General features: G+C 38.4%; 1 protein-coding gene across 2 annotated transcripts; it reads right to left on the minus strand.

Moving 5' to 3' along the window:
- Nucleotides 1-1,482: 1,482 nt before the first annotated feature.
- On the minus strand, nt 1,483-11,876 carry ARGLU1 (arginine and glutamate rich 1). Of its 2 annotated transcripts, XM_061996454.1 has the most exons (4): nt 11,263-11,873; nt 7,108-7,333; nt 4,667-4,750; nt 1,483-3,412 (listed from the first exon to the last, which is right to left on the minus strand). In XM_061996454.1, exons 1-4 carry the CDS (start codon nt 11,616-11,618, stop codon nt 3,248-3,250), a joined length of 831 nt encoding a protein of 276 aa, XP_061852438.1. In that variant the 5' UTR covers nt 11,619-11,873; the 3' UTR covers nt 1,483-3,247. The 2 variants fall into 2 exon arrangements, with proteins under 2 accessions (XP_061852438.1, XP_061852447.1); XM_061996463.1 differs by lacking the exon at nt 1,483-3,412 and having other exon boundaries at nt 4,671-5,236; nt 11,263-11,876.
- Between the last annotated feature and the right edge of the window lie 2,143 nt (nt 11,877-14,019).

A 14,019-nucleotide genomic window follows, 5' to 3' on the forward strand; every position in this document is an offset into this window, starting at 1 on the left:
CAGGAAGCAGAGTTTACAACCTTCAAATCAGCAAGGACAACAGAAAGGGTGAGGTGTGTGAGGCAGCACAAAGTTTAAAAGGAGAGACAATGAAGGTAGATCCTTCTTTTACAAGATGGGAGCGGATGAAGTATTGATACTTTAGTAAGATAACAGTGACATATCTGTCTATATGTAGGCATGCAGTTGCTTGGCAGCTTAAGACACCTTGCCAACCTAATTGTCTCTGCTTTGCTAAGCTTCAAGGACACCAGCTCTTCAATACATTTCACCAGAGTCAGCTTTTCACTTCTGCTTGGAAAAATGATGATAATGAACATGAGAAGTTCAAAGGGCAGTTGAACAAATCTCTAAAGAAACAGCATACTGCTAGGATACTGCTGAAAGGCCTTCCACTCTCTCCTGCCTCTGACGGATAGACATATTTTTCAGTATTAAAATGATTCTCCAGGACGTTTATGAACCGGGGTTGGAAAATGAGATCCCTTCTGTCATGATATAAGGGAAAGGAATACCACTCAAGATAGGTAGTACTAAAAAAAATGCCTATCTGCCTCCCAAGGGGCAGGGGAAGGAAAAAAAATCACCCCACAAAAAAAAAGGGAAGAAACCAAAATCTTAAGCTGAAACTTCCAACTGTAATGAAATAAAAATTTAAACCCAACACAAGTTCTAACAGCAATTTCTCTAGGACGGTTAATAGTTTCACATAGATCCACACACAGAATTCTTACTCAATTTAGTTACTACCTGAACATCAGTCTACAGTCTAACCTACATTGCATTAGATGGGTACCAAGTTTTAAGAATATAGAAGAACATCTGAAGTTCTTATCATCCAAGGTCAATTTACCCTCCTGCCAAACTGTGTGTGCCTGTTTCCTAGAAACTGACTGTATCCCCAAAGTACTGCAGTAATTTTAAAAAGACAGAAAACCTCAGAATAATGCAGATGTGACATCTACCCCCACCAGGACTACAAAACCCTATCTCAAATACAAAATGCTTTAGGACAGAAAAGAGACCGTCCTTTCTACCAACTGAACCTCTGCCCCAGCAAGAAAAAAAAAAAAAAAATATACGCTTTCCCTCTTTTTGAGGGCGGGGGTGGGGGGGAACACAAGTAGGAAGGTGTGGAATAGCAGAAAGAGTGTTGTGATGGGACATTTTGACCACACAGTAGTCTTACAGTGTGACTGAAATTAACCCCTCAATGTCTAAGTCTATGCAATGTTAAGGGTAAATAACAAATACTGTTGTTTAGCAGCAAAGTGATGTAGAACAAAGTGCTTGATAATAGGGCTGCATGTATGAGAACTCAGCTTCTTGCTTTTAGGAGAGGACAGGAAACAAACATGCATAGGTCTGTTTTTAGTATTGACTTTTAATAGCTTGTTTCTTATAAGGGAACAGGGGATATTTTCTGTTTAAGAAATACAGGTATCAGTTGACCTTTAAATACAGCCTGCTCCTGCCAACAGGTCATGTACATGATTTATTTGGCTTCAGCTTTTGTTTTTATCCATTAAGCAACCTTCAACCTTCTTTCTAAACACAAATATAGACAAATTTAAGTACAGTGATAGTGTAGGTATTTTACTGTCTTCACATTTCTCTTTTGACACGCTGGACAAAGTGGTACACATCAGTTTGCCCCCAAGCCCAGGCTGCACACGAAGCAGGTCAAATTCTGCTTTCAGTGGCACACTCAACTTGCCCCCACACTTAACTTGACAAATCTACAGAAACAGACCTTTTGGGAATATCAGGAATTATTTCCAACTTTGTCTAGTGACATTCAAATACTCAGGCAACTACTGGTAACTTTTGTTTTATGTTTACTACGGATGTTGCACATTGACAGAAAAACCAAAAGTTTTAGAACTGGACAAGCTATAATAATCCAGTTTTTGGTAGAATGATATACAAAAAAGGGATTTTTTTTTTTAATAGCTTTCCATCTGCAGTTTCACTTTTGAAAACAAAACCTGTATATATAAATGGTAACATTCAAGGTCTGTATATCAATAACAGTTGCTTTCTGGCTAAAATAATATATTTAGACAGAATCTCTCTTTCTGTTTTTCACTTCAAATATGCTAGCCAGTCCAATCCTTTGGGAAAAAAAACCTTCCATCTTAAAATCCTTTAGGATCCATCAGATTCATTATATGGTAATGACCTTAACTTATACAGTATACTATATTATGAGGTGAACTGAAGGGGATTAGATATCGAAGTATTGGTTTGGGTGCAGTAAGCCAAACAGCTGTTTAAACATGATACTACAGCTGAAATAAATATCTGTCAGAATAAAAACCTGACATTCATGAAAACAGCAGCAGCCATCAAAAACATTCACAACTGCAGGGATTTTTTTTACTGTATGTAATTTTGCATTGTAAGTAGGAGAAGCCACAATAGTTTAAAGCAAAATTTTAAAAGATATCACTATAGTCTTGAATTTAATAAAGTGAATTGTCACTCTTATAGCTGTTTATAGAAGTGTACTAAAAAAATTTACTTAAACATATGAATTTAAGACTTTCACTTTATTCAGCAAATTGGTTTATTTACACAATGGGGAACGCTGGTTGAATGCTGTCAATGTAATAAAAACAAATCTAACAGAGACAATACTGAACTCTCTCTATGTATTCATAGCAGAAATGACAAACTATTTCCTTACCTGTATCAGGAACATCAAGCGCAACAATGGGACAGTATCATAGGACACTGATTTAACAATAAACCACAGAGGTCCAGTAATACTATGGCAATTTACTCATGTATTTACTGACTTAAAAAAAAAAAATAATTAAAAGTCAGCAATACCCAGTATAAAGTTCTGTCAATTATCAGAGTCAAACTCTGATGAGTAGATCAGTAAAACCTTATCAGATCATCCCCAATTCATAAAGTGACCTGATCTGCTTCAGATCACTAATACAGAAACAAAATTGACAAGAACAAGTTACCCTCTAAAAGGCAACAATGATCTGATAAGGGTTTAACTTAATGGAAGTTTAAAAAAAAAAATTAAGATTTGCAGAGCACAGCCCCTATTAGAACAAGCTAACTTTCCAGACTTTCAAAAAAAGACAAAAAAAAAAAAAAATTGAGAGAAAAAACCAAAAAACACTTCAACATGAAGCTACCATACAAAGGTGGGGTTTTTTTTCCTTTTTTGTTGGTTTTTTTTTTGTTGTTGTTGTCGTCGTTTCTTTTAAGAGTTCAGAATTGCAATTTAATCCTGGCTTTTTAGTGAGAAGGACAGTTTTGGCCTAGATTTTCCTTTGCCCAGGATAATTTTTTGCTCTTCCTTTTGCTGACGTTGTCTCTCTTGTTCTAGTTTCATCCTCTCCTCATGAATCTTTCTTTGTTCTTCAACAATTTTCAATTGTTCTTCAGCCTATATATGAAAATGGTAGAATTCAGGCCAGCATACTTTGTAGTCATAAAAGCAATTTACAAGTACGTATTTGAGTTCCAAACAGGTCTAAATCTGCATAGGTATGTAAGCAGTTCTACCTGCACTAGATGCCACGGTGGTTTCAGCGAAACTATTTGTAATTATTTGAATTCAGTTTAGAAGAAACACTGAAAACTTCCTAAAGCCAACACATCAAAATCTTGAGCGCTTACATGCAATGTTTTTCAGCATTGCTTTGCAAACAACACATGACATTTTAATTAAGGAAGTCAGTATAGAGAAATTCCTCTGACACCTGTCACGTGTCAAATTAAGACACAATATAATGAATTAACAGACCATGAAACAGAGGTCTCCCCACTACAAAACCCATTTAAAAACTCCTCCTAATTAAAAAACATCTTTACCTGTTTTGTAACAAAACAACTCTTACACTGACTGACTTACAATTCTTACGGCTCTTCCAAATGTGCTTATTTTGTTCATTACATCAGTTAATATCTTACATTTTCCATTTGTCCTGTTTCTACTGTATGAGGTTGGGAAATAAGTAGAAAAAAAAAAAAAGAGATCTAAAGCAGATGTAGTTCAACTAAACAGTTTTAGGAAGCATTATCTTTACTTGGAAAAGGTGAAATTACTTGGGTAATTAAAACTGATAGAGTTCAGTTAGGATTTAGAAGCAGCTTAGTTTGGCCTATCATTAATTGATTGGAATCAGCTAAGTCATATTGAATGTTCTCATAAGGCAGGCGTCTGCTTAAAAAGGCTTGGAGAACAACATGAGATAGACTTTCATAACTTAAGACATGTTAAGCTGATGCTGAAAGTCCCTTTCAGCACTTGTACATCAACATTAGACTAATTTCAGATCCAGTTTGTACTTGTCCTGTTCATCAAAACAGAACTAGTCACTTCTGTCTTAAAAGCTGAACATGTTTGCAAACTGACTTCAAGTTTTCCTGTGAGATAATATAGTTGAAAATATACTTTTAAAATTCTGAAGGCAGCTTTCTTTCTCTTAGCTGGATCTGAACTACTTTTTCAGACAAGCATTAACTGCTAAGGATCTGGCTTCTTACACTTAGCTTAAAGAAAGAAGAGCAACACTATTGACACAGCCACCCAGAGAAACTACACTCTTTAGAAAGGGTCCATTTGCTTAATTGTGTTGCAAATCAGGCAGAGGGACCGGTATTCCTCCACAGAACAGTTAACTACATCTTTGCGTACCAGTTTAGCTTGTGCTTCTGCAATTTTTCGATTATTCTCTTCTAGTATTCGTTCTAGTTCCTCACGCTTTGCACGCTCTTCTTCCTAAAGGGGAGGACAGGGCAAGATGTTAGTAAAGTAAAATATTAATTTCTGCATGTTCACTAATCTTTCTCAGAATTCTTCTGTGAACTGACTTAAAGTGGCAGCTTTACAGCCACCTATTTTGTCTCACAACAGTAAACTGTGCAGCCACTAAAACTGGTTCCTAGTACTCAGTTTACATCATCCCGCCCAGTCCAAACAGCAACCAACTAAACCCTCCCTAATCAAAGAATCCTGACAATTTATTACTAAGAATTTTAATATCACACAAATCAACAAGGACAACTACAAAAACTGGATAGTATTTACCAAATTAAAAAGTAATATAGAAAATATAAATAAAGTGAATAGTTTGTCTCACCAATTAAGTATACCTACGTATTCTTTACCTATACTCCTTTAATCAGCATTAAAAGTTGAATATTTACTGTCTTGTCCAGTGTCCTGCAGAGTGTGCTCCTCGGCTGCCATACGCGCCAGCTTCCTCTTTAAAATGATTTGTACTGTTAGCTTGGCAATACCTGCATCAGCAGCTCAACCATTTATAAAGAAACAACATACAAGGAAGGCTGAGCTGAGGAATGCAGATGTTTATGATAGGAAGGAACAAAAATATGTAAATCATTCCTAAGGCAAACAATTAATAAGAAAAATACATTTACTGTTAGTGAAAAATACAAATGGTAATCCATACTTCATGGAGCTATGGGCTTCTTTCATGGGGAGAATGGACTTAACATTCAGTATTTTGACAATTTTAAGACAGCTGAAACTGTCATTTGCAGTCTGAACTTGGAATTCAGGAGTCCAGGGAAGGCAAGATCAGGAAATAAAGCCTTGTAATTGTTCTTTTCTTGGTGAATTTTATGGAACTCTGTTATGCAACTCATAAATATAAAGATTGCGTGAAAATTTTTGAAGTGTAGTTCACATAATATAGATCCGAATTATTTTAATATTTGGAAGATTTAAAGTTAGCCAGAGGTTTGTGTCTGTGTAAGAAAAAAAAGTTAATAAGAACAAAGCAAGCATATGAAGAGAAAACTTCTTACTATGACTAGTAACCAGCTACCAGCTAGCACGCTTCACTCCAGGCATGGAAGTTTATTCTGTGTCATAAAGAACTGATGGGACTTCACCACATCACATTGACAATATCAAAAATACTTAAAAAACAAAAAAACAAACCACAACCCCAAAAAAGCCATCTGACTGAACAAATGAAAACCTCTATATATGAAGCATTTGCTGCCTATAGACATCTAAATTTAACTTAAATTCTTTCATAGTAAGGTTTGAATTTGCAAAACAAGTGTATCTTAATAGTCTTAGTATTTGTTCTGTTCAGTTTTTTTTTCCCTTCACTTTTAATTTAAAGATATTATGTGATAGACAAGTCAGGTTTAGCACAAAGGGGAAAACTTCACTGCTACTGTGTTTCCTTTTGTAAGCCAATCAAAACATTAACAAACTCTGTAGGAGATACAGAGTAAAACAGGCATTTGAGACTTAGGACTATCTAGCACAAATTTCCTTTACAGTTTAAAGTTTGTGTTGAAATTTCTGGATCCTGGAATGATTGGTGCAGGCAGGCATCAAAGCCTTTAGTAGCAAATTACTGTCTCACAGAAAGACATTTTCAGCTTCTGCTCCAGCTGCCAATTGAAAAAAAAACAAAATAAAAACCAAACAAAAACCCCAGTCACATGTTCAGCTTGACTTCAGACAAGGGCAACCTGCTCTTTTATAACTTCTATGGAAAAAAAAGGAGTTGTTAGTAGTTATTAAAACTGAATATAATGATTTGGACATAGATCCTTCGTGAAGACGTGGATGGGCTTATGCTCGAAGTCCCGGAATTAGTCCAATGTACGCTCAAGGAAAATGTTCATTTTAAATGAAGAGTAAGAAACCTATTTGTTAAAGACAGGTACTGCAGCTCACTGCTGGACCCTGCTTTTTGCCTGACTGAAGGCAAAAGCCTCTTACAGTCTAGGTAAACAAAATGACACAAATGAAGGATACATAATTACCGATTCAATACCCTTCCCCAAAAATGAAAGGACCGCCGATAAATCCTGCAGCCATGGCAAAAGTTTCAAACCATTCTGAAATATGTAGGTCAGTTCCATTAAAAATCAAGTATCCTTGTTCAGGTTTTAGGAGAATAACTGTTTAAGTATCAGTGAGCTCCTCTGAATAGGCTAGAAATTAAGTTTCGCAGCAATGCAAGTTTATACGAGAAGGGAATTAAGATTTGCTGTATTCCATCTCTTTCTGAACCGAACAGGAAGCACAAACCGACACTGAAAGTTTTGCCATGGACTGTCTCTACTTTCCAAACGACCGAGCGTTACCTCTCTGGCTTTTTGTGCTGCAAGTTCAGCTTGTCGCTGTCGCTCGAGTTCTTCGAGCAACTGTTTTTCCATGATGCGCTTAGCCTCCTCCACCCTGCGGAGAACCTCTCGTTCAATCTCATCCTTCCTTTTCTCCAACTCTTCTTCTACACGTTTAGCCACAAGCTCTTCCACTCTTCGAGCAGTTTCTTCCTCTATGAGTTTCTCTTCAATTTCTTGTTGACGACTACAAAATGCAAATGTGAGGGTTACTTTTTTTAATCAATAAAGAATGACTGCACTGAAACAAACCTCCTCAAATACACAGCAGCGGCCATGCTACTGAATCACTTTTTAAATAGATTTACACCTTATACACAAAGATCATACATTTAAACAAAGTTCTGCACAACATTTAAGGAAAGTGAATATTGAAGCAGTTAGCGTTCCTACCACAAGGAACCCAGTCAGACCATATCACTGTTAGCATCTCTACATATCTCAAGACACTAAGCTCTAAGATGACAGCTTATCACACTACTTCCTGATCATTTCTAGGGGGAAAAAAAAAAAAAACAACAGAAAAATACCAACTTGAGCCATCCTTCCGGAATTTAAATTATCTCAATTTTAAGCCCTATATCACAATAGTATCTTGTAAAATCTTGTCTTTAAGTCACCATCTCAGAGGCACCAAACTAATCTTTGTTAACTACAAGTCAGACACAAAAAAAATTGTAATTTGAATACTTTAACAAGAATTACAGGTGTTGTATCTGTAATGTAGTTATTCAGTCATTTAACTTCTTAAATTTCAAATACCGGAGTTCTCCTAAACTTCTTTATTGCTGCACTCTCTTCTGCTAGAATTATCCAAAATAAAATATACCAATACTCAGCATTAAATCAATCCTTGCAAACTGTGGAATTTTCCATGTTCTGAATTTTTGAAGTATTTTCAAACATATTCTTGTCTTGATTTTTGTTCTTGTTTTTATTTTTGTTTAGCAGTAGCATTATCACTTAGCCTGACCACTATTTTAAGTTATCATTCAAAAGGACACAAAATATTATGTAATTTCACAGATCTATTACCAAATGCAGAAAAAAAATATCTCCAGATAGTCATCCCTAGTGCAATATGACAATTAGATATCCAAAGATTAACAAAAGTGAATACTGTATAGCTATGTTTCCTGCAGTACTGTTTATTTACAATTATTATGTGTTTTGGAGAGAAGGTTATTCTTTTTAACCTTGACATTGAACTTTTATGTATTTTAAGTATTCTGTGAAGTACAGAACAATCTTTTAAAATTATCTTCTGTCCTCTCAGCACCAGAAATCTATGATTTAGAAAAACAACTACTGTTGTAATATCCTGATATTTTCATGTTTGCATTTTCCTATCGTATTTATATTGAAACGTAAACCCAACTCATTAAAAAAAAGTTACAAGATATACTAACTTTTAGATTTCCCAGTGTATAATTTGCAAACAAGCAATAAGAGATAACAAAGTAGACATTACTGATCTAGATAAACACTTGCTGATCTAGATAAACATGTGAAACACCAAACTCTAAATTTACCCCATTTGTACACCTTCTTTTCATAAGTGCACTGAAGCAAATCCTCTAGTAAAAAGTTCTGCAACTCTTAACTTAGGAAGACTTGGCATTCAGTCCCAAAAGACAAATTTTATATTTATGTTCCTTATGAGACAGCAGACTCACTGGGTGGCACATTAGGCCAGCATTTACTTTTTCTAAAGTAACAAAAAATATCTCAAAGTTACTTTTTCAGCAACAAAAATCTAGACCCCCATCATCATCCAGAGAACACATCAACTCCATTCTGTTGGTGTGCTTCTACCAAGCCACTACCTACAATCCTTTTTGGAAAATTTTTTGAACATCCTTTATATACTAAATATCCTTTTAAAATAAAAGATTTTTCTTCCCTCTTATGAGCATTTATTCAACAGTGAGTGTAGTCACCATTCTGTACTGATACAGCTTACCATATAAGAGATGGTTCTACAGAAATCATCTTTCAGAAAGCTCATATTCACATATTTTATTCAACTATTTTAGCTTTACATTTAAGACCAGGGAAGTCTAGAATAAAAGTTAGCTAACTGAATAAAGCTATAAAGATACTCTGGACACTTCTGTCTGAAATATGTGTTCAATTATCATCAATAACTAATATTTTCCTCAAATTGTAAATATATCTTTTCACATTCACTGGCAATATTGCAAATATATAATAATATATATAATGCCTTTGAGATTACAGAGAACATAGAATTATAAAGACAGATATAAATATCAATGATTTATTCTATAGCTCATGCCAACTATTATTTAATATCGCATGACCTTACAGTTTTTTATATACAGGTGTAGTAAGTTTATCATCCTGACTTTCTGAGCCATGACTCCAGAGCAACAGGTAAGTCATTAATGTGAAAGTATTTTTAGTGTGCTCTGTTTACTTCTTAAAGGCAAATCACATAAAGTCTGCAGAAAAGAAACTGCTCGTATTTCATCAGATTTAGGAATAACAAAGCTTGCATTTGCAAAGCCTTCATAGAAAACTAGCATTATAGGAAAAAGCACAAGTTAGGCTATGTATTAAGTCTTGGACACATGAAGAAAGGCACTTTCAATATTTTAACTGTCCCTTATAGTTAACTGTCAGTAAAAAATACTTCTTTCCTTCACTAACACAAGTATATACTAACATATATAACACAATTTAGAAATGATGTGCTCAAATACCATAGTTTTCTACTCTATTCAGTTGTATGGCTTCTTCTTTTTGAAATTTGAAGTGTAGTTAGAAGCATCAAAATTATATATACACCATCTTTTCCAATATTGCTTCTCACTCAAAAGTCGTATCTGCAATATCACTCAAATGTATTCTTCCTATTCAGACTTTATGAGTTTTAAAAATGCAAAACTAAGTTATATAGAAAACTTGCTTGCATAAGAATTAAAACCATTCCAGACCACTAAGACACATTCACTGTATGCTCAAAGTGTTAAGCACATTCCAATTCTTCATCACAGATATACACAAATAATTTACGTACTGATTAAAATTACTAAACCCCAAAATTAAGATCAGTAACTCAAGAAGTCTTCAAATTTTTCATGTGATTTTGTGCTACTCCGCAATTTTTTTATGACATTGCTGTCAAATTCTAAGTTAGCAAAGTTGTTTATTGACAAACAAAACTGAAAGTAACAACTCAGGGTGAACAAGCCTTCTGAACTACAATATCTCATTATATCAGTATTGCCAAAATTCAAAACTCAAAGCTCCACCTGAGAATTGACAGAACTACTTGGCTTTGCACATACAAACAAGTGCTATTTCTGGATTCAGTGCTGCAATGAGCAAGGGCAACATTCAAAGAATCACTTTTCACAATTGTTAAAACCGCTGTTATCTCTAATGTATAAAGGTCTCTTTCATAACTTGGCAATATTGTTAAACATCTTAATTTATATCTAGCATCCATTAAAATACAGTTTATCTATCTCTGTAGGCCTTATAATAAAGAACCACTTTCCCCCGTAGGAAAAACTGAAAAAGGAAATGGTTTCCAATGAAACAAGTCACCAGATCTCACAGTCCCATTTGGCAAGAAAATAAACCCCACCACCACCCTCAGCGTTAATGTCGTCGTTGCACAGATTTCCTAAAACCCCAAGTCGAGCAATTCCAGACGCCTCGCACCGCGAGCCCCACGCCGGTAGGGGAGGGGCGGGCGGTGCAGCAGCACTGCACAAAGCCCACGGGGCGCGGAGGCCGCCGCCGGAAGCTGGAAGAGGCGCGGAGAAGAGCAGCGGCAGATCGAAAGCGAGCAGAAGAGGCGGAGCAGGGGGACGGTGTGCGGGCGGCTGGCACCCCGCACTCAAGAGTAGGCGGCTGCTAACACTCCCCAGGGAGCCAGGAAAGGGAAGGAAGAAAGAAAGGATGGCGGGAAAACGGCCATAAGTTAGGCCTCGGCCAGGGCCTAAACGCCTTTACCCTCATCGTGGCGGCCCTGATCCGGAGGGAGGCTGGGAGAGAAAGAAACCGCGGAGCAGAGCCTCTCTTGTCCCACCTCCCCGTACCATCACACCCCCCCCACACCCCCAGCCCAGGCCCGGGGCTCACATTTTCCGCTGCCGCTCGAACTCCGCTTTTTTCTCCTCCTCCTCCCGCTTTTGCTTCTCGTCCAGGCTGCTGCGCTTGCTCACCGTGCGCCCGAAGATGTCGATGCGGTCGGGCGGGGAGGAGGCGCGGTCGCGCTCCCGCTCTCGGTCGCGGCGGGAAGAGGGGGCCGTGTTGGAGCGTGAACGTGAGCGGGACTCCCGGCGCCGGTTCCGCTTGCTCTCCCGGGACTTGGAGCGCTTCCGCGCCCGATCCTTCTCCCGGGAGCGGGAACGCGATCGACTCCGGTTCTTCTTATTGTGCTTGGAGCTCTTGGTGTGCTTGGAGCGGGACGAGCTCCGGCTGCGGGACCGACCCATCCCGGCGGAGAAGCCGCGCCGGCGACCGCCCGGCTACCCCCGCCCCCTTTGCTAGTGGAGCCCGAGATAGGTGCGAGGAGGCTCTGCGCGCATCAGCACCGCCCAGGCGGGCCCCTAAGTCCTCTCTCTTTTGACCTCTTCACGCTGCGAGGAGAAGCAGCAGGCCCCGAAAGCGGGAGCAAGTCCGGACGCAGGCAAGATGGCGGCCCTGGCAGAGCTGTGACTCTCCTCTTCCGCCCCACAATGCACTGCGCCGTGTTCGAGCCGTTTGCTCCCCCTCCTTGTTACCGCCGCCTTCGGCGTCGCTCCGGAAGAGCACGAAAGCACTCGGTAATCTTCGGCAACCAATAGCAAGCGCCACTCGAGGAAGAAACCCCGTCAGGCAGGGGTTCTATTCTGCGCATATGCGTGACGGACGACTGGCGCGTAGGAGGCGCTGGCGGCAGGGGTGTCTTGCTCGGGAGGTTGTTCGTGCCAGGGTTAGGCTCTTGTGGGCGATCTGGGAGTTACCCCAGGATCCACTACTTGGTGTAGTACCGTAGACCCATTTGCAGTTAGTGCACCAGGGCCAGTTGTGCTTCGTCCCGGCTGTGGTGAGGGCCTGTTCAAGAGCGCGGGGAGGGGGAGGCGGCTTAAGAGGGTAAGGTGAGGAGCACTTGGAGCATTTAGAGAGAGGCCCATCCGCTCCGAGACATCACCTCAAAAATCGTCCAAGAACGGGACGATTTTTTTTCCAAGATGAGACCGGGCTAGAGGGTATGGGAGCGCCTGTGGCTGTTTCTCTGGTCTGCCTGCGGGAGCGCTTAGGCCCGGGGGGACTCATTGCCTGGTGTCTTTCCATCCCCTACCCCGGGAGCTGCAGCCTGAATGGGCATCCCAGTGCCACAGTGGTTAGGACAGGGGTTTGTATTTTGCTTTATTTGTCGAGCTTTGAATATTTTGGGGTTTTTTTGTTTATTTGGTTTTGGGTTTAGATGCAATTTTGGCATAGGGGTCAGCGGGAGTCTATGTTAAGGAAGTTATGAAAAGCAAAGCCCCCAATAAATTGTGAAAACTGGGGTTTTCTTTATGTATCTTCTGTTGAATCAGGTCGTTGCTGGGATATGTCTCATTTTACCTGATCTCTGATGTAGCCCAGTGAATGAGTGTGAAGGTATTTAGTGTGAGTCTACCTGTACACATACCATTGCTAGTAGGTATTTTGGCAAAGGAAGTGGATTCAGGTCGTGTGGAGAGTATCAACTAGTAGTTCAGTAGACATTTTCATACAGTGTTTTTGTCCTAGTTTTTGCCATGTAGTTGTTAGATTTTTCTGCTATAAAAAAATTTGCAAGTCATGTTATTCTTGATTTCAGATGAACTGGTGCAAGCTATAGATAGTTAAGCCAGCTTTTCACTTTCAGTGGTTATATCTTTTTGGGTTTTTAAGTATACATTTTTAGGAAGCACATTTTGTAAAACATTTGTTTTGTCACGAGGCAAAATCCAGTCACATCTAAAGGTCTTTTCATCTCCTTTTGTGTGACTGCCTTGTCTTATTCTTCTTTAAGGAAGACTTTCTTATTTTGAAATTAATTTACTTTAATTAGTACCAAAAATAAAGTTGAAGAATCTCTGCTCTGGACCACTTTGCAAGTAACAGCAGAGGAGTGGACATGGTGCAACCTCTATGGCAGGAATTCCAGGCCCTGAGGAAGCTCATACAACTGGCAACTTCCTAGTTACCTGTCAGATTTTTAGCTCCAAACTGAGTAGATGAGTTTCCAACTGACAGTCAATACAACAGGTTCTGGTTAAAAGTTCTATCATTATTTTATTAGTACTACATTCCATATTGTATGTACCGAACCTTGACCTGGAATTCATAAAAAAAGGAAAAGGAACATCACTAGTTGTTTCATAGTCACTTGCAAGTATAAAGAAGTTTTTAAAATATTCACTATAGGCTGAATTTTCACCCTGATATATCAAGATAACCTATATTTAGCACCGTGGTTATCTGAAACTATCAATTTGAACTGCAGAATTCTATTTAGTAATGTTGAATCATCAAAGCTATAAAATGCGTTATGCAAGATTTTATGACAGCAATTAATGAAGATAGATTGTGTGGAATTAAGAAATTATGTGATATAATGAAATTATTTTCCCCAATCCAATACTGTGTTACTTGATCTTATTTTTTTTTTTTTAAATCCTGAATTAATCAGAACACAAGATCTTTAATACCTATAGTAGGTTAAGGTCATTAGTCAATTCCCCGTGTTATATGTTTATGAGCACTAAATTCTAACAGTTCTGGAAAAAGCTAATTTTCTTTTTAAAAATACATTCCTGAGAGCTAACAAAGTGGTAGAAGAACATTTCTGTCTGATTTATTTCTTATTTTGAAATTTGGTAG

Source organism: Colius striatus, chromosome 1 (genome assembly GCF_028858725.1).
Source record: "Colius striatus isolate bColStr4 chromosome 1, bColStr4.1.hap1, whole genome shotgun sequence".
In the NCBI taxonomy this organism is placed as follows: domain Eukaryota; kingdom Metazoa; phylum Chordata; class Aves; order Coliiformes; family Coliidae; genus Colius; species Colius striatus.

What these genes read in the sequence shown, in the direction of transcription:
- ARGLU1 (XM_061996454.1), bottom strand. Translation starts at nt 11,618, where the DNA reads ATGGGTCGGTCCCGCAGCCGGAGCTCGTCCCGCTCCAAGCACACCAAG. An exon ending in TTCGAGCGGCAGCGGAAAAT is followed by an intron (nt 7,334 to 11,262) that starts GTGAGCCCCGGG and finishes TGCATTTTGTAG; the next exon opens with TCGTCAACAAGAAATTGAAG. An exon ending in CAGCACAAAAAGCCAGAGAG is followed by an intron (nt 4,751 to 7,107) that starts GTAACGCTCGGT and finishes CCTCCCCTTTAG; the next exon opens with GAAGAAGAGCGTGCAAAGCG.